Consider the following 22,912-nt stretch of genomic DNA (forward strand, 5'->3'; position numbering starts at 1 on the left):
CCAGGGCTCAGCCTAGAACTGCTGCAGCGGCATCTGGGAGAGGGTCTTCCAAAGACCCTGAACCACCTTGCCACCTCCTCCTCTTGGGCTCAGCTGGGGAGTTGGACTCTGCCCCACATGCTCAACGCCCCTGGGGTGAACCTGGAGGTCCCTGGCTGCAAAGGTCTGAGAGGTCTGAGGGCCAGAGGGCCTTCCTGGCTCACTGGTTGGACTCCCAGTCACCATCTCCTGCAGCAATGCCCAAGGGACAAGGCTTAAGTCTCAGAGAGCAGCCAAGCAGTGGACTCGGCAGGTACTGTCAGGGGCCACCCTGAGTCAGGATGCAGCAGACACAACCTTGCCTGCTCCCTGGGACTCACTCTCTCATGACCAGAGCTGCTGGGCTGAGAAGAAGCCCAGCACAATGAACCTCAACCTCCTGGGCAGCAACCCTGGCCAAGGGGGTAGACAGACGCTGTGCCTGTCAGTTCTGTCCAGATGCCCTGTTTGTCCTCTTGGCCTGCCCCAGGGGCTTCTCTCTCGCTGGCCTGTCTGACTTGCTGGAGTCAGAGGAAGCCAGAGGCCCTGAAGGTCTCACTGGACCCCTGAAGAGCCTGAGTGTGCCATCTGGCTGTTCCCTGACCTCCATTCTGCCTGTCAGATGGGGGGGCAGTCCTGCCATTTTCCTTATCACTATTAATGACCATGACCACAACTTGAAGTAACTCCGGAGCTCACTTGGAGCACCTGCCGTGGTGCCTGGCAGAGGCTTCCTCATTTTCTCCTCCTAACTGTGAGAGGCAGGCAGCAGAGTCTGCTGCTGCGCCTGAGAAGCAGCCCCAGCTGCTCAGAGCATACAGCCCAAGGGTGAGCCAGGTGTGTCCGGGGGTCGGCCCACTCACAGGCAGGTATGGGGGCTGGACTCAGTCAGTGCCCAGGGAGACCAGGGAGGGCCTCAGCCTGGAGGGTATGTCTGCAGCCAGGCAAGGAAACACCTGTGTGGCCACTGATGTCCTCTGCTTCTGCCCAGGAGTCCCCCAGCCCCAGGTGGACCTCACAAGGACATCCACAGAGAGGAGCCCTGGTTGCCCCAAGTGGACTGCAGGGCACTGGGTAGTCCTGACTCCCTTCACTGCCCCTTGGGGCCCTTGTGAGAGACAGCCTTCCCCTGTGCAGGGCACTTGCAGGAACAGAAAGCCTGGATGTGCCCTCTGTCCTGAGGAAAGGACAGTATGCGGTGCCGCCGTCATGTGGCCTGGAGCGAAGGCACTGGCCGTTCACAAGACAGGTTGGGAAGAGATGAGGCGTCCTAACCTAGGTGAGTACTGGGGTGACTCTCTCGGAGGGGCCGTGGGTCCTTTGGTGGGGTACTTCTTGTGCCGGGGAGTTGAAGGGGGTGGGGGGCCCACAATCATATCTATCCTGGCAGCGTAAACAAGAAAAGAGACACCAGCAAAACGCATCGTCACGCAGCTCAAGAGGGGTCACTGGAAGCTCAGCAATGGGACAGCCCCACTCAGACCGTAGCGGTTTTCCTAGGAACCTGTGTGCCCAGCAGAAAGGGGCTGGCCGCACGCATGGCCCTTGGGCATGCTGAACAGGGCTCACTCCAGGAGCTGGTCTGTGGGCAGCCCAGCCTCAGCAGGGAGCTCAGGTAGGTATGGAAATGGGTGCATGTGCTGGGAGCCAAATCCCAGAGAAGGTGCGGGGCTGCACAGCATGAATGGGGCATCACGGACGAGGGCCGTCCGGCTTCCCCAGGCCGACTGGTCTGTTTTTCAGACAGACAGGGAAGGAGAGGGGGAAAGGTGGATGGAAGGACCTGCTGACCAGGCAGCTGACCAGCATGGGCAGGAGAGGCACAGAGTCCCGTCTGGCAGTTAGTCTGCTCTGGGAAGGCCAGGAGAGGCCCAGCCTAAGCCCGGCAGAGGAGGAGATGCCTCCCTGAACCCCATCTGGGGAGTAGCTTAAGGCCTGAGAGGCCCCACTGTCACCTGAAGCAGGAGAGGCCAAACCTCCCCATCAGAGCTTGCCATGGCCTCCGGGCTGCCCTTCACTGTCCAGACCCTCTCCATGTGAGCTGGACCCAACTGCACCTCCAGGCTGGAAGCAGCTACAGCCTCTGTTGGAAGCCGTGGATGGGGAGGACCCCACCAGTAGAGTCTGGGACCTCCTTCAGGAGAAACTCCTGCAGCATGTGGCTCCCTACAGGTGCCACCACATGTGTGGCCACACACGTGTGCATGTACTGGCTGTGAGCACCCTGGGGGGTGTAGGCTAGAGCACAGGCCAGAATGTGGACCTCTGTGCACATGTGCAGAGACCTGTGCATGTGTGTGCTCAGGCCCCCATTCATGCTGTGATGCATGGACATGGAATTCCAGGAATTAGCTAGCCTCTTCCCCACACGGACACCAGTGGGTGCCCAGCTACCACCAAGCCTAGATGCACTCAGGAAGTGGGGCAACTCCTTTACAATGGGTGGACAATCACGTTCTGAAGAAGAGGGATGGCAGTGTGTGCTGCCTGGCAGAGTCATCTCTCCTAGGGAAACTCCATTCCCAACGCGTGCACATGTGTACACACGTGTATGCACCAATTCATCCGTGTGCATACACGGCACAGCACACAGGCACACGTGCACACACCCGCACATCACACACACATGCATGGGCACACACATGCACACACACATGCACCTACACATACACGTGTGCACCCTCATCCAGAGACCCTCACATGTGCACATTCACACACACATGCATGTGCACAGATATGCATGTGAGTGTGCATGTGCACGTGCGCACACACACACACACACACACAAAACTTGCCCACCACAGTGCAGGGAAGTCGGGGGAGAGAGGGGAGACAGAAAAATATTAGAGACAGACTGTGAAGACAGGGCAGAAAGCTGGCAGACGCCGGCGGTGGGAGGCCCACCTTAGCACTGCTCCTGCCCTGCACCCTCCCGGGCCGGCCCCCAGGGGCCCTCTAGCCAGCCCTGGGCTTTGGCCCAGAAGGCCCTTGAAGGTCCTGGGCTGGGAGGCAGGTGGGGGCTCTTGCCTGGACTGCAGGCTTTTGATGCGGGACAGCATATCCAGGTGTCCAGCAGAGTACTGCTCGATGACATCCATCACATCGTAGGGCCGCAGACTCTCCTTGAACTTCCGCTTGGACACCAGGAATCGCATGACACTGCAATGGCCAGGCAGAGCCATGAGCTCTGAGCCAGAGAACACGCTGGCCCCAGTGTCCACCAGCCTGTCACCCTCCCAGCACCTCTGCAACTGTGGGTGCTGGAGGCCGCTCACCAGCCACTTTAGTGCCCGGCATCACAGACAACCTTCGTCCACCTGGACCTGCCAGCCGAGCAGCTCCCGACCTCCTTGCCTCAGCCCCCACTGCACCTAGGCCGTGTCTGCACCACCCGCTTTGTGAACTCGGTGGCCAGGGCCCAGCACCAAAGGGGAGGCCCAGCAGAGGGACTTTGCATGGGCACCAAGGGGGGTCATGCAGATCCCTCACCACACAGCTCGGATGCTGACTTTGAGGCCAGGGGTCAAGTCCTCGGTCACGAACTCACAGGTACAGCTCTTGTTGTCCTCCACTGCGTCCTCCCCAGGGAGACTTGCTTCTAGGTGGAAGGATGTGCAGATGTGAGTGGACATGGCCACCAGGCCCCTCACACTGCAGACCTGCCCATCATGCCTCTCTGCAGCCCTTCCTCTTAAGAGGGCCTCCCTGGTACAGAGGCAGTTGACCACAGTGGCCCTTCCACACGCAGCACGTTGCCTAGCCACTAGGGGAACACGGCTCTGACACGAGACAGCATGGCTGCACCTGGGAACCTCGCTCAGGGGAGCAGCAGCCACCGTGGGTCAGGAGCTGCACGATCCCACAGGAGAGAAACCAAACACAGCAGGCAGTGGTGGCCAGGGCTGGGGAAGTGGAAGGAGACTGCGGGTGGGCATGGGGCCCTTTGCAGGGGTGATGGTGGCGAACCCCAGGGTTTGAAATGCCACTGAGCAGTGTGGTTAAAACAGCTCATTTTATGTGAACGTCCCCTGGGGTGGGGTGGGAACCTCCCTGCGGCAGAGCTGCATCGGTGCCCTACGACCGTGCTCAAGGCACTCCTAGCAGGCTCCCAGCCGTGCAGACCCACCTTCCGAGTTCTGCCGGGACGCAGCGCCCCTGATGCGGAAAGCCTGGCGTGCCCTGCTGCGATCGCCAAAGCTCCAGCTCTTGGGCACCTTGCTTGGACTGTCCTCAAGGCTCTGGTCAGCGCTGGGTGACCGTCGGACCGTCTGGGCCTGGGGAGACCCTTTCCCCTTGGCGGCCACGCCTCGGGGGCTGGAGAAGACACGGTCTTTCAAACTGACCTTCTGGCTGCTCCCATGAGAACCGACAGACAGACAGACAGACACAGAAAAACAGCAAGAGAAGTCACTCCGGAAAGAACATGGGCCATGTGTGCTCACGACCAGTGCTGTCCCACAAGACCAGAGAAGACTCAGGTCCAAAGAACAACCAACCACACCATGGTGAAGCCAGGGCGCGCAGGGAGGGGCCGCACAGGTATGGCCAGAGCGCCGTGCCAGGGAGTGGGGAGGTGTCCCCCCCCCCCGGCTTACATCACTCAGCAACCACCCCCAAATGCCAGAGCCTTCTGCACACTGTCCTGCCATCCCCTCAAGGTGACACCCAGAGAGTGGCCAGGTGCCCCAGGGAGGGGCTCGTCCCTGGGACCTTCAGTCTGCACCAGCCCTGCCTGCAGCTTTCCCACAGGCCCTCCCAACGCTCCCAGGAGCATCCCGCCCTCTCTTTATAGCCTGCTGGGGTCAGGGGCCAGGCTCCCGCAGATGCTTGTCCAGTCACCAGCCTTCCTGATGGACCCTGGCACACCTGGCCTCCTCTGAGTGCCTGCCCTATCTTCCCCAGCTCACGCCTGGACAACTACCATCTGCTCTGGGAAGATAGCTGGGACCAGGTGCCCCAGCTGGCCTTGGTATTCTCAGGCCTGCTCCCCCAAGCCCCAGCCCCAGGGCGGGCAGAGGCAGCTGCAAGGATATGAGGAAGTGGCCATTCCCAGAAAGTCCTTCCAGTCAGGCTGCTGTCTCCAGACTTGAAGGTCTTTGGGCCTCCCTAGACCTTGCATTTCTTGGTAACCATGGACACATGGCAGACACCCGTGTTCACAGGCTCCCACGTCCCCCAGGCAGCAGGAGACATGGATGTCCATGATAGGGCTGCTCCAGGCAGACATGGCCTCCACTCTTCCTTCGGGGAACCATCGGGCCCTGGATCCAGGACAGGCCCTCCCTCCTTCTGCTGTGACTCCGCATCGCCCCAGAGGAGAGCAGATCCTTGTGAATAGGACCTGCTCGTGCCAGCTATGGGGAGCCACAGGTTCCCAGGATGGCTTACAGCAGGGCCCTTGCTGAGCACAGCAATCAAGGAGGCCTGACGAAATTCAGAGGCCTCCAAGAGGAAGCCCCAATGCCCAGTGTCACTTGCTAGTGTCTCTGACTCCACCCCCACCACAGCGGCCCCAACTGCTACACATGGCCAGAGAGACACATGAAGCAGGCAGCAGAGGTAACCACCTTGGAGAAAAGACAGTCCCAGAGCCCAGTCCACCCAGCAGGGACACCGCAGATAGAGCCCATGTCCCCTCCCCAACCCACCCCTGGACAGCAGACAATCTCAAAGAACACCTGTGCCTGCTCAAGAGTCTCTAAGTAAGAGGCAGAGAAAGAAATCCCTGGGCCTGTGCCCTGGACAGAGAGCCCACTAAGGGCAGAGGGCCGGGTGGTCTTGAGGCATCCTGTGTCCCGTATCAGGAACCACTGGCATCTGGGTGCTCAAAACACTGGCCCTGAGTCTGCCTCTGTTTCCACTGAGGCCAACACAGAAGGGTAGGGCCCAGGACCCAGATGACCTTCTGGTCTCCAGCCCAAGAGAGACCCCCACTGGTCCAGGGAGAGCCAGATGCTGGAGCCATTTATAAATGACCATCCCAGGCTGAGGGGCCACAGGAGCACCAAAGCCCACTGGGCACCCAGACTTGTCCTCAGGAGGATTCTGGCTTCTGGAATGTTCTTCTGCCTCCTATGGGCGCCTCCTCCACATTCAACAAGCCACTTCAAGTGCAGGAAAACAGGCCCTCCAGGCCCCCTCTGGGCAGGCTCCAGGGCACGTGGGAAGCCAAGGTCTCACTTCCTCTCCTCCCACTCCAGCCTAAGCAGTGATGGGAGGGGAAGGAACTGGCCCTTCCTCTCCAGTCACCACGTGAAGCGCGGTGCCCCACATCCTCCTGGGTTCCTGGGTCTTGAAGAGTCAGTAATGTGTGTGTCAAGGGTGCGCATCAGATTCCTGCTTCCTCCGCGACGCGACGCACAGATCCCTCCGCCACCCAGACCACGCCTTGCCCAGAGAGGGGCTGCGCGGAGCTGCGGGAAGCGGGGCTGGGGGTCACTGCAGTAGGCCTCTCTAGGCAAGAACCCCAGCGCGACCTCCTTCCCACAGTCTCTTCCTCCCCGCCAAGTCAGAGCCAGCAGGCTCTCCAGACCCACGAAGGAAGGCAGAGCTCAGGGAAGGAAGGAGTCTCCCTCCCCAGCTCCCAGACTTGCTCCCACCTGAGGCCTGTGGGCGAGGTGCTGGAGGAAGGGACAGTGGGTTTGACACTTGGGGGACATTTGGTCCCCACCCAGCTTCCCTCAACTTGGGCAGGAGGGTAGCCAAGAGTCTTGAGACTCTGCCTCCCCTCCCAAGCCAGGACAAAGGAAGAGCTCCCTCCACCTGCCCTGCAAGACTGCCCACGGCCAGGGCCCCCTCTTGTGTCAAGGCTTGGTGCTTTGGCATTTACAGGGCAGGAAGAACCTGGGAGAGAGAACAAGGCCAGCCTGTCCCTGCCTGTCACCCTCTTCTTGGTGAGATTCAAGTGGGAACCAGTGGCAAGATGGCCCTTGTCTGGTCAGCACACAGGGGTCCAGCTCAGCAATGCAGTTAGCAGGCATCCACAGAGAACTACCCAGCCTGCATCTGGACAGATGATGCCCAGGGAGGGCAGGCGGCATTCTGTGAGAACACACACAGCAGGGCAGAGCTTGGCGGGGCTCCTGCTGCCCACACTTCCAAACCCTCCTGGTTCCCAAGCAGCCTGACTTCAGCCCCTGCCCCAAGGGTCCACCTGTGGCCAGAAGCGCTCTGGACACAGACACTCTGGGCAAGCAGGAGAGCTTCAGCCAGGGCGGAGCAGGCCGCCTCCCTCGGCAGCCCTTTCTGGGGCTGCTGCAGCCTCCCCCACAAGCGCCCACCTCCAGAACACACAGGCAGCAGAGGGGCCCTGTGGGGCAGGGTGGGGCGACCCTGCAGCCTCTCCCGGTGGAGAAGGATCCGGAGCATGCACGGATGCAGATGCACAAGCATGCTGCCCGGCACCGACCGACCTCATGCACAGGACAAGGTGCGCTCCCACCGGTGGGCACCTCACAGCTGCCTGCTGGTAGCTGGGCTGCACCAGCCAGGAAGGGGACGGGTAGGAGAGGAAGACCAGGGGCAAGGGGCCCCCAGAGCAAGCAGGACAGATGCCTTCACACACCCAACAGCAGACAGGGACAGGAAAGGTGTGGTCAAGGTGCAGGGAGGGGCCTTTCCACCGTCCTGTTTCCAGTCTGCCCTAACCCAGACCTGTAAGTCAGAAGGGGGAGCCAGGGCCTCTGCCTCTGGGGTGGGGTGTCACACAGTAGCTGCCTCCCCCAGCAGGGCGCTAAGGATGGGCCTCAGTGCCTAGTAGAGGTGCTAGACTGACCAGCCAGAGGAAACTCGCCCAGGGCAGGAACTGTTTCCAAGGCAACAACCCTCGGGCAGGGCGGGGTCAGTAAGGCGGAAGGAGGCGCCTGCACTCGCTCGGGGTCTGCGGCCCCAGGGAGCGGGCAGAATTGGGCGGGCGCCGGCCCGCTTGTCCGAACCTCTAATAAGCAGGGAGGGCAGGAGCGTGCAGCGGGGCACCAGTCCGTGCAGCATCGCGCGGTACCTAGAGTGTCCGGGGCAGCATCCACACAGGCACCCTCTGCACGGTCTGCCTTTACTGGAAATGAGGAGAGCAGAGTTAGTCCCGGGGGCGGCAACAGGACCCTGCGAGCAGGTACCCTGAGGCGCCCCGAGCACCCTGGGGCGGTTCTGGGCTCGCAGACCCCCAGCTGCAGGGGGAGTTTGCGTCTGAGCAAGGAGAGCGAAAGGGATTTGCTTGCGAAAGTCTCCCGCAGCCTGGAAAAGAAAATAGTCCCCTATTTTTGGAGAAAAATCATTTGGTTTTTTTTTTTTTTTTCCTCCAAAAATACCTTTTCCTTCCAAAGCCAGAGTTTGAGCTCATGTCTTAAAAGATGTATTATTTTTTGCTGTATTCATGCCAATAAAAAATAATACACGTGCTAAGATTTTGCAAAGAGCTGGTTCTGGATGGACACGATCCTGGAAGTGACCCCAGTGAAACATGCAGTCTAGGGAGGAAAAATGTGAGGTTCCCACAGGCCAGTCTGTCGCCCAGTTGGAAGTGGCCTCAGTTTACCCAGGAGGCAGTGGCTGCCCCTATCTGGAGGGAAGACAAGGAAAAGGGGACTCAGGGACACCTAGATTTAAAAGGACTTTCTTCACCGAGTCAGTTCATCTGGGACCTCACAAGTCGCCTCTGTGCTGAGGCCCTTTGCAGGCAGAGCTCTTGCAGCCTGCGGAGGGTCCTCAGTTCAACTTTCCCAACAACCTCCCCCATGCCCTTGGATTGATTTCTACAAACAAACGTTCAGGTGTTTAAATAAAAACGGAAACTATCCACGGTTACAGAAATCCTTCCCTTTCTTCCAGGCCACTGCTTCCCCTTCACATCCAGGTCCCTCTGAGACAGCACCTTTGCACCTGGGGACCCCAGTGTTAACGACGGCCTCAAGTCAGAAGCGCACAAGCCCCAGGGGGAAAGCGCCCAGGCTTGTTCCCCTTTGCACATTTATTTAACACTGATGGTGGCCCTCTGTGTTGCCCATACACAACTCTCTCCACTTAGGCATGAAGGATGCAATTCACTAACTCGTAGGTAATTGGCTGGGGGCTTGCTCAAAGGGCACCTGCTGCCCAGACAGGCCAGGAGCCCTGGACCGTCTCCCAGCAAGACTCTGAGCAGGAGAGGCTTCTACCCAAGCCCTCACATGGGTTAGCTTCTAAGTAGAGAGGTGGCTTGGGCTCCCCAGTCACTCTGAGGGTGGAGGGCCATGGCTGGACTCCATGTGCTGGCCACCTGCTGTAGGAGGATTGTCAGCAGAGCACCCAGTTATCTGGCCCCAGGTGGTACCCACAGTATCCCACCGCTCTCAGAAACCCTGCCAGCCTTCAGCACCAGTTGCACCCAAGCCTGCCAAGCAAGCAAAGCCCTGACCCCCTCTGCCTACTGTGGACTTCAGGCCATAACACAAGGCTGCTGCCCGGGACCCTCAGGAGGCCTTTCCCACCCCATGGGAAGGACGGCGAAGGAGGTTCCTGTTCCCAGCACCTCTATAAGTCCCCAGTTCTGAGCCCTTGGGCACTTTGCACACCATGCACCTCCAGGCCCTGAGGCCCAGGGCTGGGGAGTGGAGAGTATGCTCGGCAGCTGCACACTCTGATGTTGTGGCCACTGAACACTGGGGACCCAGGAATTGTGCCCAGTGTCTTACACACAAGTCCCGTAAGACAGCATAGTCTGAGAGCCCAACAAGAGTGAGAGGAGGGGGTCCCCTCCTCAGGGCCTCAGCTCTCCTGAGTGATACCCCTGCTCGGTGGGGTGCTGAGGATCCCGACTCAGGCCAGAATGATGCTGTGCCCTCCCCCTGGGCCTGAGGATGGCACTGGCCCCCCATCAGTCAAGTGGGGCTTTGCCCATCAGACCTCCAGTCCATAGGCAGGAGCAGCAAGCAAGACCACGGGCGTTCTGGGGCACCCTGGGGGCAGAGATGCCCACAGACACCGGCCAGGACCAGACAGGACAGACATACACCACACACAGATGCCTCCACCTGGGAAGAAGGAGAGGCCCCCATGGCAAGGGGCAATGCTAGGGCACAGGGCTCCACAGGCATGGGGCAGGAGGCAGTGAGGAAGGGGACAGGGCCACAGAGAATGGGGCAGAGCAGCACAGGCCAGGGCCCCCACCTGCCCTGGCTCCCGACCCCCACCCCCAACAACTCCAGCATAGTCTGGTGGGTCTCCTCAGGAGCCGAGGACCCCGAGAGATCAGGGGTGTGCCACCATCGCCAGGCTAAGCACCCTGGGCTACCTGGACCAGGACTGGAGAGCGTGGCTGATGCCAGCCCAGGTCCTGGCAGGCAGGAGCAGAGCGCGGCCCTCAGAGGGGCACGGACTCCCACGGCATGGCTGAGCCTGGGGCAGCAGAGATGTTGGGAGCCAAGCTCCCTGAGCATCTTGTGGGACAGGCGCCCCTGCTTGTCACCCAAGTAACAGGCTTCCTGAACACCTACAGTGGGCTGGCTGCTACAGGGAACTGTGGCTGCCCCAGGCAGGGGGATGGACACCACCCACCATTACCTGTCCAGCAGGAGGGCGTCCCAGGGAAGGGTGCAGAGTCTTCACTGACAGAAACTGTTCCTCATACCCACAGCGCCCAGGGGCCTTCCTGGTGCCTCCACCCGCAGGGAGCCAGGTGCAGCTGCTGAGACCCTGGGAGCGCTTCCCAACAGAGGAGCCCCAAGTCGACTGCCCCAACTGAGCACTTACCAGGGGCGTCCCAGGAGGGCTGTTCAGCAGGCGCTGCCCTCGGGGAAGGGCGTGGGGAGGCACAGGCAGGCAGGGACCACCGACAGGCGGGGAGACAGAGGAGTGGCGGGACAGGGAGCAGGGAGCCACGGAACATACCAGAGAGCCAGGGGCTCCGTGGGTCCTCACCTGGAGTCCTGCTTTCAGGGCCAGCACCTCATCCCAAAAGACAGAGCAGACGAGAAAGGGGCCCAGAAGGGCAGTGACAGTGATTAAAAGCACTTGGGGACAGCAAGATTTTCCAGATGGGGCGGGAGAGGGAGAGAAAGAGAGACAGGCTGAGACGGGGAGAGCCCAAGCCACGGCAACAAGCGGGAGGTGGGGTGCCCAGGAGGCCCCAGGCCAGTCGCTCCCCGCAAGGGTCAGCCTCAGCCTCCATGGCTGCGCAGGGCTCCCCCCTCCAGCCAATGCCCAGCCCCAGGGCCAGTGGAGGGCAGTGTGGGAGAGGCCAGCCACAGCCACAGTGAGAACGGTGCCCTCTGGACGGCAGCCCAACGTGAACGGGGTGCCCCTTCCTGTTTCACCCCCTTCTCGTCCCTGTTCTGTCAACAGCGCCAGCCACATACCAGCCAGCACCGACGGGGGCCGACCCTCCTCCCCTCTGGCTCCAAGGGCAGCTTTCGCGGCCTCTTTGGGGGCTGCTAGGGGTTGCTGTCAGCTGGTATCAGGCAACAGTGCTGCCCGTCTTTCCAATTCAGGGCACCCGCGATTCTTCCCTCTTGTGGGGCTCAGAGGGTGAAGGGTCAGCTCCTTTTCCAGGGCACAGAGAGGAGGGGTTTGGCCCAGTCCTGCCTTTCCCCCACCAGAGCAGCTCCTGGACATCCGGCCAGCTGGATCACCCTGTGGTCCAGGAGGGCATGAGGGGGCCAGGAGGTATCCATCCTAGTCACGGGGGCTGGGTGTCAGGTTTATTCTAAATGCGTGGACAGGACACTGAGTGTGGATGGGACACTGGGTGGGGATAGGGCACTGGTGTGGAAGGGCCACTGGGTGGGGATGAGGCACTGGGTGGGGACACACTCCAGCTCAGAGGAGCTCAGGAACGGGTGGACAGGGCACTGGGTGGGGATACACCCCGGCTCAGAGGAGCTGGGGACGTCACAGGGAGGCATGGTGGCTCCCGTGGTGTTCTGTGAAGTACTAGGAAACAGCAGCCAGTTCTGGCCTTTCTCTACCTCTGCAGCACTGGCCCCATGAGCCCTAACTTCCTGGCCAAATAGCCCCATAGTGGCCAGCAGAAGCCCAAAGGGAGGGAGCCAGGCTAAGCACCTGGATGGCCCCTTGGCTACCTTGACCTCAGCAAAGAAAACCCAGTGAGGTCAGGGTCTCCAGCGAGGAGGTGTGACATGGGGAGAGAGCAGCCCAGCCCAGCCTCTGCAGGACAGGAGGAACTGACTCCCACTGGCTCCAGACTGTCCACAGAGAAAGGTCCTCCGCAAGGCTGGACTTGAAGGCCCTCCATCAGCTTCTGGCCTGGCTTCTCCTCCATGCCTGGTCTAGAGTGGCAGGAAGGGGCCACCCACTGTGAGTTTTCACCTGGGGCTCAGCTCAGACCAGCTGCAAATCTGGGCCGAGTGCTTGGAGGGAATAATCTATTAGAAAACCCTGCCTCAGGGTCCCCAGGAGGACTGGTAGGCTGGAGGCCCACCAGAGAAGCCCTTCAGGCCCACAGTGCTGCAGAGTACATCTGAAATACTGGGAGAGGGCTGTGAACAAGGGGTGACTCAGGGTGGGCCAGGACACTCAGTCACGTGGTCGCACACAAAAGCACACACAGGGTCCGCCCAGCAGCCCTTGCCCCAGGACACGCGGTGCACACAGAGGGAGCAAGGCCAGACGGTGCGCGCAGCAGACACGCCAGGCAGCTGGAGGCAGGAAGGCACTGACCTTGGAGAGGGCTCAGGCTGGGGCTCCTTCCTTCAAACAGAGAACAAGAGAGTTAGCAGTTGCCCACTCAGACTGGCCCCCACAGAGCACCTGTGGCCCAGAGTGGGGACCTGCACCCACCCAAGGGCCTCCCCCATGCCCCAGGCCCCATCCTCCCACAGGTTGGAGGCACAGAGATACTGCCCTCCTGAGAGTACCTGCCCTGCGAGAGAGCAGTGCCTGGGGACCAGGGGAGGGTCAGAGGGAGCAGGGACCCCAAGGGGCCCGCCACCTTCCCACCCAGAGCGCACTTCCACTGGGCATTCACAGATCTCAAAAAGAAAATGTTTGCGGAAGAAAGCTCCTAATGCCATTTTTCTTTCATGTAGTTTTCTAGCGGTGATGTGATGTGGCCAGTTGACCCCAGGTCCTGCTCCCAAGGCCCTCTTGCTCATGGTGGTTCAATTTGGGGTGGATGTTTCTGCTGGTAATGTGAGTTGTAAATAGAACGTTAGACCAGCGGCTCTGGTGTCCCTCCACTGAGCTCAGAGGCTCGGGGGTGACCCCTCAGAGCACTCAGGCCAGTCTCCTGCAGTACTGGGGCTCCTCTGTGCACTTCCAAGCACCCTACACAGCTGGTACAGATGCCACAACCTGGGCCTAGCGAGCAGCTGCAAAGGAAGAGGGTGTGGCCAGGCTCCTGCCTGGCCAGGGGTCCTCAAGGAGGAGCCCAGAGCACCTTGGCGGGCCTTTGTACCCCAGGAACAACATGCCTCACAGGAGGCCCATCCTGGGGCATGCTAAAGCTCAGGTATCTGGAGCAGGCTGAGGGTGCTGGGCTCCACAGGCAGGCCCCAGCGCCCCAGCCAGGAGCTCAGGTCATCCCTCACTTCCTGAGGATACTGCAACAAATTGCCTCAAACCTGACTTTAAACAACAGACATTTCCTCTCTTGGTCCGGAGGCCACAGACCCAAGGCCAAGGTGCCAGGGGCAGGGCACCTTCCCTGTGTGCAGGCGAGAAACCTTGCTGCCTCTTCCAGATCTGGGCCCTTTGTCCCTCGACTCCTGGCTTATCTCTCCGTCCCTGCCTCTGGCTCCCCCAGAGCTCTCTTCTGTGCCCTGTGTCTCCCGTCTTTCTGAAGGATAGCTATGCTTGAGCTGAGGCTCACTGGACAACCTCACCTCAAGACCCTTAACTGATGACCTCCACAAAGACCCTCCTCCAAGAGGAGTCACACTCACAAGCTCTGGGCCAGGATCCTACTGGGGGTGCTCCCAGAAGTCCCCATCCACCTAGGTCCTGAGTGCACTCGCCCCATACCCACCCTGAGGTCTCTGCTCAGTGCAGTGCCAACTCCCCATCTAAAATGTCATCTAAATGCCACTAGCATAGGGAGTCCCAAGTCTCAACTAAAACCACTTAAGCCACGAAGGTAAGGCTCCTGTGAGCCATCTGATGGCCGAATGAGGCTCCTGCTTAAAAGCTACAGTGGAGAGACAGCAAGAGCAGACATCTCGGTTCCAGAAGGAAGAAGTAACGGAGGTCCCTGCACCCAAGGTGAAAGTGTGACTGGTGATGTCCGGGCTTCAAGCTCTGAACAACCATCGGCTCCCCCAGCTCTGGGAGGTCCCTGTTCTGAGGGGCAGCTGGGGTTTGCAGCTGGGCAACTGCAGCAGCCGCACTCCTGCCGGACGATCCAGCAGCCGGCAGCCTCTGTTCCTTTCATGGGTGCGGCAGTGCTCCTGTGGCTCAGAGCCTCTGGCTCCTCTCAGGGCTGTAAGACAGGGCTCCTTCCTGGCTTCTGCTCAGGTGGTTCAGTGGGTCCACGAGCCACACGCCCACTCTCCTTGCAGGATGTCCAGCCTCACCTGCGGGCTTTGCTCTGGGCAAGCTTCCCAGAGTGCCTCCTGATTTATGAGGCTTGCTCCCTGGACAGCTGGGAACTCCCAAATCTTCAGGTTCTGGCTTCTCTTAGCAGCACCCCCTGGACGTCTCTTCTCCAGCCTCACTGTTGTTAGTACAGAGCAGCCAGGCGGCACTTCCACATTTGGCTAGGAACCCTCTTTGGCCAAGTCCCCAAGTTCATCACTGATTCTGCTTCCACAGAAAAGAAGACCCAGCCACGCCTCTGCCACCCTGCAGTGAGAACCAGCTTTCCTTGGTCTGCAGGAACTCATCCTTTGCTCCCTTCCTTCTGAGCAGCACCAGAAGCACTGCAGGCAGTCAGAATTCTGGCAACATCCATTTGTATGTAACAATATACAAGTAATTGCTCAGTGACAGAAAGTTTCTCCTCCGTTGCTCACCAGAACCACCTTCAGCACAGCTTCCACCCACCACCTTCAGGGAGCAGGGCCTGCTCTACTGCACCTAGGACCTCTTCCCCGTCACCTCAGAGCCCCCTGCCCCTCACCTGCTCCCTCTGCTGCACCTCAGAGCCCCCTGCCCCTCACCTGCTCCCTCTGCTGCACCTCAGAGCCCCCTGCTCCTCACCTGTCCCCTGCGCTGCACCTCAGAGCCCCCTGCCCCTCACCTGCCTGCTCTGGTGCACAGCAGAGCCCCCCAGGTTTGCTGGAGCTGCCATAACAGAATGCACAATGGTGCCTGAATATTGGAAGCCACCCTCTCATGCCTGCGAGGTTAGAAGCCTGACACTGAGGTTGGCAGCTGTACTCTCCAAAGAAGGCTCTGGGGGGTCCCTGCTGCCTCTCCAGCTCCGGTGGCTCTAGATATTGTTGTCTTATGGCAGCATCACCTCAGCCTCTGCCCGCGTCTGCCCCTCTCTGTGTCCTCAAATATCCCCCTTGTGATCAAGACATGCCACTGGAATCTGGGCCCCCTTGGCCAACCCAGGTGTGATGCAGATGCTAAGGATCGTATTTACAGGACCAAAGCATGAACCCACCTCTGCATAGCAGAGGCTGCCACAAGACACACCACCACCCCACTGCCCTGCTGAGGACAGACGGCGCTTGCCTGCACACAGGCCCTCAGCACATCAGTGATGTGCCAGAGCACTGCAAGAAGTGAGCAGTAGAACTTGTGATTAAAGGTGCCACCACCTGGGTGCCGAGCACAGCCATGAACAGTCATGCACGCTCCACACTTCACCCTGTATCCCTCCCATTATGCCCACCCATCCTCTCCGGGACAGGAGCCGAGTAGGTCAGCAGAAGCAGAAAGCACCGATATCATAAGACCCATGGCCAAGCACATCCCAGGAGGCTTCCTGCCACTCGCCAGGGCAGCTGGGACCCTCAGGAGGCCTAAGCTGCCCGTCCTGCCCCACAGCTCCAGCCCCTGCCTGGGAGACCGGCAGCTGACCTGAAGGTGAGTCCCGATTTGCTTTTGAGGTTCCTCAGCAGCTCCAGCTGGTTGAGAGGTGGGATGAGTCTGAGCAGGAGAGGAGATGGTAGTGAGTTTCCTGTCCACACTGGCCTCCAGGAAGGCTCAACCCTGCACCCGGAACAGGTGCAAATGCCAGAGATGTGGGGTGTGGCCAGACCTCCAAGGGCTCTGTGTCTCCACCTCTCTAGGCCCCAGTACTACCTTCACTCTGTAGGCTGTCCCTGGGGCCTCGTGACCTGGAGATGGGCAGTGCCCAACATGAACAGCAGAGGGGAAGGTGCCCGGCTGTCCGTGAGAGTCCAGCACTGCAGCGTGGAGGGGTCAAGAGAACAGGCCCAGGAGAGGGTCCTCCTCCTCGCCCTCCCGCAAGGGGCAGCCGGCTGCACGTCTGCACCCCAGCACATTCAGGCCCTCAAGTCCTGCCGCAGAGCCACGTTCCCTGTGGAAGCTGGGGCAGGCAGGAGCCAAGGCCACTGCAGGGCTTTCCTGATCAGAGAAGCTCATCTCTCGGTCTGAAGATGAGTGGCCTGGACAGCCGGGGGACAAGCCCTGGGAACTTTGGCAAGTGACCCCGTTCTGCTCCCTTCTCCCCAGATCTGGCCACACACAGCCCAGCAGCCTCGCGCCAGCCCTACCTACCCGCGCTACATCCAGCCACTCCTGAGCCCTGGCACAACCAGGGACAGGTCCTGCAGACTGACCGGGGAAAATGCACTCAGGCCTGGGAGGCGGGGCTCCTCCCCGCATCTGGGCGACCCTCTCCCTCTGCTCCCACCTCAGCTGCCTGGCTCTTGGCCTCCGACACCCCTCACTCCTGGCCTGACTCAGCTCCACCCTGATCATGACACCCTCACTCTGCAGAGCCTTCGCTGCCCCCTCAGCCCCCAGCTCCGTGGAGCCCCGACAAAGCTCCGAGACCCTGGCCCTGAACCCTCACCCCTTCTCACCTCTGTCCTCCTGGTCCTCAGTGGCAGAGCAGGACTAACCTCCCTGCCCAGCCCTCACCCATTCTGACACCCACATGGCCTCAGTGTCTGCTGGGGACACCCTTCCAGTACCTCCTGGTTGCTCTGCCAAGCCCCACCCAGACCCTCCCACCACTGCCACCTGCTCTGCCCAGCCCCACCCGAGTGTGTCCTCCAGATGGGCCCACATCTTTGCCTCTCTCACTAAGTGACTCCCTGGCCCCAAAGCCAAAGGACAATTGATCCTACTGGCCCAACCAGTCACCCCCTCATTTCACATCTGCCCGGGCAGAGCCCAGGGCGGCTGGGAGCAGTCCTGGAGGATGAGGGCACTGCGTGCTAGGGAGGGGTGGGGGTGCCCCGGAGAGAACATGGGCTGGCCAAGGGTCCGCCAGCCTTAGGGGACACCCCATCCAGCCAGGCCAGGGCTCTGCAGACACTGGTGCATCTTACTTCTGGGTGCAGTTCTGGCTAGACAAGGGCCGAGGGAGACATGACATCGTCACTCCAGGGAACAAGGAGCCCAGGGGTCCAGGAAGAGGACACTGGGGGTAATGCCCATGGGGCCTGACCCACCTCTGCCCAGCACAGCAGCCCCACTCTTTAAGCTTGGCCTCCTCACCCAACCCCACGCCTGGGCAGGCCTCTTTCCACAGAGGGGACCTGGGCCCACTGACCAGGCCCCTGCTGGCCTCTGGAGAGGGGCTGGACGGGGACGTGGTTTCATCCAGCCCAGGCCCACACACTTGTCAGGGGAGGGCCCTTGTACTGGCACTGTATGTGAGGAGGAGCTTCCTGTGGTCACTCCACAGCACCCCACAGGGGACAAGACTCAGCAAGGGTCATCAGGTGTGGGCACAGTGATCCAGTAGGGAGGCTCCCAGGCCTTGGACTCCACCCTGCAACTGAGAGGCTCCGGGGGGGCGGGGAGAGCCCAGAGGCAGGCTGCAGGGCAGGTGCCCTGGTGTGCATGGCCTCCCCTGCCTGGGGTTCTGTCTGGGATACGCTCTTGGCCCTGACACAGTCCCCAAGCCACACGGTGGCCCCACATCCACAACTCTGTTCACAAGCAGGGCCGTGGGGTGCAGGTGGGGGCAGGGACGGGGGACCACAGCTATGAGACAAGGCACAAAGCAGAACAAGAACGAAAGATGGCCAGGGACACAGGGGCCAGCAACAGGAAGCAGCTCCAAGGGGGCAGGGCGAGGGGTGAGGGGTGGGCTGGGCTCCAGGCAGGGAGGGCCACAGGGAGCAAGACCTGAGGGTGTCTGCCCCGGCAGACTGGAGGGAGGCGTCACACACACAGCTCCGCCATGCAGTTCCTACCTGGAGGCCCCGTACGTTTGAGTTTGTGAGCTTTCAAGTTTCCACACACACAGGGGAGAGGAACCGAAACGTGGGAGAGAACGGGGGAAGAAAAAGAAAACGAAAACAGAAAAAATAGTCGGGGAAGAGGGGGGACAACAGAACAGAGAGAATTAGCACAGGCCCAGCCCCGCCGCTGCCCGGCCCGGGCACGGCGCACGGTCGCTGCATGCGCGCGGTCCAGGGCGCAGGCTCCCGGGCTCGGCTCCAGAGGCACCAGCGGGTGGATGTGAGGGCAGGGCCGGGCCACCCAGGGCTGCAGGGCCCTCGGTGAGCCCCGCCTCAGATCCCCACCAGGCTCTCTGCACCCACCCGGATGGGCTGGGTGGGCAAAAACACCCCGGAGCAGGTGAGAAAGCTGGAAGGACCCCATCCCGCAGGATGGCCTCAGGGCAGAGGGACTTAGCCAGCAGCACCCAGCTGCACAGACGCTCTCCTCTCACCCAGACCTCAGCCCAAGCAAGAGCCCAGCATAGACAGATCCTACCCTGACAGCTGACCAGCAGGCCAAGGGGCCCATCTGCCTCCTTCCCAGGCCTGGGTGTCCTGTGCTCTGCCCTGTTGGGGGCACCTGGGACCCCTGGAGAGTGTGGTCTCCTAGCCCAAGTGCCCTCCTGTGGTCTGGGGGTCTCTCCCCTCCCCCACACAGGACGCCTGCTCCTTGCTGGGGTCACCATCATCCCCCAGAGGTTGCAGCTGGGGCCTACCGGCCATGGAAGACTCTGCACCCAGCACTGTGGTCAACACTCAGCTGGTGGTACTGGGGACACATAGCAGAGGACAGAAAGCAAAGGGGCGGGTGGGGTGCAAAACAAAAGCTGAGACACGGAAACAAGGAACCAGATAAATGCTTTGAAATAAACCACACACGGTTCTTTTTTGAAAAATGCATACATTTTAAAGAAAAAGAGAAATAAAAATCCGTCAAAATAATGAACAACAGAAAATGGGGCTTAAAAACAGACAGAAATCAAAACCACGCCTGGCTCGAGGGGCGGGGCTGGCGCGGGTACCTGTACATGGGCACGGTGACGGTGCGCTCGTAGTACTGCCAGGTGGAGTGCAGGTCCGTGCGGGACAGGTTGGTGGCGTAGAACCTCCAAGCCGACTGCGGGGGGGGGGGGGGGGGGGGGCAAGGCCAGCTCAGCGGCTCCGCTCCCGCCAGGCCGCCCGCCCCACCCGCCTCCGTCCGCCCCCAGCCTTAACAGGCCACCACAGGGACCGGGAAGGCGCGCTGAGCGCTAGGCTGTGGGCCTGTCCTCCAGGCTGACCTCTGCCTAGGGGTGTGCTCCCTGCACTTCCTCCTAGGGTGGCACCAACTGTGACCTGCTGGTCCCCGCAGCTGCTTCACCTTCCGGGGGCCACGTACATGCCTGCTCCTGTCCCCTCCCCAGGACCCACAGCCACTGTTCCTGTTCTGGACATTGCCTAGTGTGAGAACCACACTCTGGCCTGCCCCGTGTGCATTCGGTTGCTGAGCGAAACGTCCTCAGGTGGCCCCCGTTGAGGCCTGGGCTCGGGGCAGGGATGCCACCGAGTCCGTGACCAGTCTCACCAAGACCAACTCACGGGACTGTCTCCAGCCACAGACATGGCGCGCCCTTCACTTAGCACTTGACACTGCCCAGTGAACAAGCACCGTGGGCGAAGACAGCGGAGGAGCAGGCCCTAAGCCTGGGGCACAAAGTGCCTGGTCTCCTCTGGAGCCTCCCCAGGGCGTCTCCTCCCTGGGAGCTGGAGTCCACCAGGTCACGCACCTCTCAGAGGGCTGTGCTTCCTGTCCCCACAACTGGTCAGCTTCCCCCAGAGGAAGAACCCTCTGACCTGCTGCTCTGTCAGGGCCTCCACCCTGTGCCCACTCATCAGACCCTGGGAACAGCCCGGCGTCGTGGGGAGCCCTGACAGCCAAGCCTGAGAGGTGAGCGTCCTCTCACCTCTCACACCCAGGGGGCACAGTGCGTGGCGCTGCCCTCTGCTGGCACGGGGTTCTCTGGCTGCTAAAGTGACCTCCAGGAGCAGCAGGTGGGGGCTGCTGACTCTGCCCTGAGTGACCTCTGAGCCCCTGAGGCAGCGGCTGACTCCGGGGGTCTGCTCTTCTTTTGCAATTACAAACAAAATGGCCATGTGGAGCTTCGAGGTAAAAGTTGGGCGCGCACACACACACACATAAAAGCGGGCTGGACCGAGAGCCACATCTTCAGAAGGAAACAGCAGAGGCAGGCCACGCCTGGCCGGCCATAAGCTCCCGTCACCCCGAGGGTCCAGCAGGAACCTCTGCCCTTCTGCCCACACATCCAGGTGGCCGCCACACCCACCTGCCCCTGCGTGGTGGGACAGGCTGGCCGCACTCAGGACACCCCGCGCACAGCTCAGGCTCAGAGGTGCACAGACACCGCCGGGGCACCACCTGCCACCTGAGTGACGACCCACCAAGCATGGGCCCCACAGCTGCAGAACAGTGCTGGGACAGCCTGGCCTGGCAGCGCACCCCCAGGACAAGGGCCTTGGGCTGCGCAGCCTCAGGCACTAACCCGTTTCACACTGGTCCAGGCCACCTTGTTGCCCCGCATGTTCCTGCAGAGACAGGGACTGTGGTCCTGTCCTGGGGACAGCCACCCTCAGGCTCACCCCGAGAAGGCTCCCCTCTGCACCAGTAGGGCCAGACAGGGGCTGTCCCTAGTCCCCAAGGTGGGAGGCTGAGACCCACCTGGATCAGGCCCGCAGCCGGGTTCCGCCTCTTCTCAAAGTGCTTCTGCCGATGCTGTTCTTGCACTTTCAGGGCAAAGCCAGACCCCAGAATGCCCTGCAAGTCACCAGGGTCAGAACAGGCCTGTGGGCCTACACCCCCAACCCACGGCCGACACCCAGGGGAACCCCGTTGCTCCCGCCTGCCCACAGAGTCCCACCCTCCATCTCCCAACCCCAAACCACCTGGAGACCAGGCCGGGCTAGCCTTCTGATTTGGGGTCAAGGAACACGCTGGCCGACAGGAGGCACAGCAGGCCCACACCAAAGCCAAAGGACAGCCCATGCCACTGGCCACTGCCCACCCTGGTGCTGTGAAGGCTCAGCAGAGCCCCCACCCCTCTGCCTGGGGTGGCCCTGGAGCCCAGGGAGCCCTGACAGGGGAGCTGTCACCATGCTGCAGTGCTGTGGGTCCCAAGGACCTCTCTATCCAGGTGTTTGCACAGAAGTCACAGTGACCATAAGAGCTGGTCAGAAGTCACAGCCTGGGACCCCGGAGCGCACGACAGGGAGGCTGCCAGCTCGGGGTCACGGGGTCCTAGCCAGGGCAGCCTCCACTGCAGCCCGGGGTGAGGTCCCCACAAGGGTGGCCTGTTGTCAAGGGTCGTGGGGAGCCTGGCCCCTCCCCACAGGAAGACGCGGAGGTTTACCGCAGGAAGGGCGAAGAAGGAGACACCGATGAGGGTGAAGGTTGCTGCCAGGAGCCTCCCGTTCCAGGTCTGGGGGTACTTGTCCCCGTAGCCAATGGTGGTCAGGGTGATCTGTCGGGCAGGGGCTGGGTCAGTTCGCCAGGCAGGCAGTGGCTGCCACGGAGGCCCCCCACCCTGGGCTACGGAGCACTTGGGGACTCACCCAAAGGCTCCTTTACACCCCTGGGGGACTACTCAGAACGCAGCTGGACCAACAAGGGGCCTTTGCTGCCACGGCACCCACCCAGTAAGGCCAGGGCAGCGGGAGTGGCCCCTCATGACAGCACCCTGAGGGAAGCCCGGTGACCGGGGGCCAGGGCAGGAGGTGCTTGCAGGTAACCTGACAACCCCACCACCAGGACCACAGGGGCCAACAGAGGACATCGCTATCTGGAACCAGGGGTGGGCCACCACCCTGAGAGGGTGGGGCCTTCACGGGGCCCAGGGGCCCAGGCTCCAGGCATCTGGCCCAGGCACAGAGAGCAAACTGGGCAGTCTGAGGTCAGGGACAGCAGCCCAGGTGGCCAAGGAGGCTGTGGCCCTGGTGACGGTGCAGAGCAGTGAGAGCAAGCGCACCTCACAGCCAGCTGCAGGACCTGCAGAGAAGGTTCTGGACACCAAGGGCTCTGGGAAGCTGGTGCAGGGAACAGTGGGCCAGGGGACACTGCCCACCACAAACCCGCCCAGTTGAGGCTCTGCCACAGACTCGGGCCTCGCGTGCAGCTTTTTAACACACCAAGACTTATTTTTGAAGACACAAAACACTAATTCATTGCCACTCCCCAACACGTGGCTCCGTGGCAGTGAAAGGTGATAGAAAAGCACGAGTGGAGGGACAGACGGAGAGAGGCCGGGGGCGGTGGACAGTGCGGAACAGCAGTCTGGGCACCAGAGCAGCAGTGGGACCAGGAGTGGCCCTGGGGAGGGGTGGCCATGCAAGCAGGACCACCATCCCCAGGGTCCACACCACCCTGCACAGGGCAGCCTGGAAGGCTGAGCCAGGGAGGCCACAGAGAGCAGTGTCCCTTTCACCATGGGGGGCAGAGCCAGGCTGGGAGTCCAGAAGGGGTGTCCTGGGACAGGCAAGCCTCCAGCCCTACCCCAGATGGATGAGAGGCCATGGGTCTGGCCCCTGATCTGGGAGCCTCA

The 22,912-nt window shown here is 61.2% G+C and overlaps 1 protein-coding gene across 13 annotated transcripts in view; it reads right to left on the reverse strand.

The window, feature by feature from the left end:
* Kcnq2 (potassium voltage-gated channel subfamily Q member 2) overlaps positions 1 to 22,912 on the reverse strand; it is a 50,660-nt gene that overhangs the window by 7,892 nt on the left and 19,856 nt on the right. Inside the window, exons 6-16 of one of the 13 annotated variants that reach the window (XM_058575489.1) lie at positions 21,725 to 21,835; positions 21,037 to 21,132; positions 19,343 to 19,437; positions 18,291 to 18,320; positions 15,976 to 16,044; positions 12,670 to 12,699; positions 8,018 to 8,071; positions 4,145 to 4,368; positions 3,508 to 3,613; positions 3,046 to 3,177; positions 1,294 to 1,401 (exon numbers count right to left, since the gene is read on the reverse strand). In XM_058575489.1, the coding sequence (XP_058431472.1) occupies positions 1,294 to 1,401; positions 3,046 to 3,177; positions 3,508 to 3,613; positions 4,145 to 4,368; positions 8,018 to 8,071; positions 12,670 to 12,699; positions 15,976 to 16,044; positions 18,291 to 18,320; positions 19,343 to 19,437; positions 21,037 to 21,132; positions 21,725 to 21,835 (1,055 nt within the window). Of the gene's footprint in view, positions 1 to 1,293; positions 1,402 to 3,045; positions 3,178 to 3,507; positions 3,617 to 4,144; positions 4,369 to 8,017; positions 8,072 to 12,669; positions 12,700 to 15,975; positions 16,045 to 18,290; positions 18,321 to 19,342; positions 19,438 to 21,036; positions 21,133 to 21,724; positions 21,836 to 22,912 lie in introns of all 13 variants that reach the window. The other 12 variants (XM_058575488.1, XM_058575490.1, XM_058575493.1 and 9 more) reach the window with 12 other exon arrangements.

This window comes from Marmota monax, unplaced genomic scaffold (genome assembly GCF_021218885.2).
Source record: "Marmota monax isolate L192 unplaced genomic scaffold, Marmota_monax_Labrador192_F-V1.1 WCK01_AAM20220418_F8-fsc00014, whole genome shotgun sequence".
NCBI lineage: Eukaryota > Metazoa > Chordata > Mammalia > Rodentia > Sciuridae > Marmota > Marmota monax.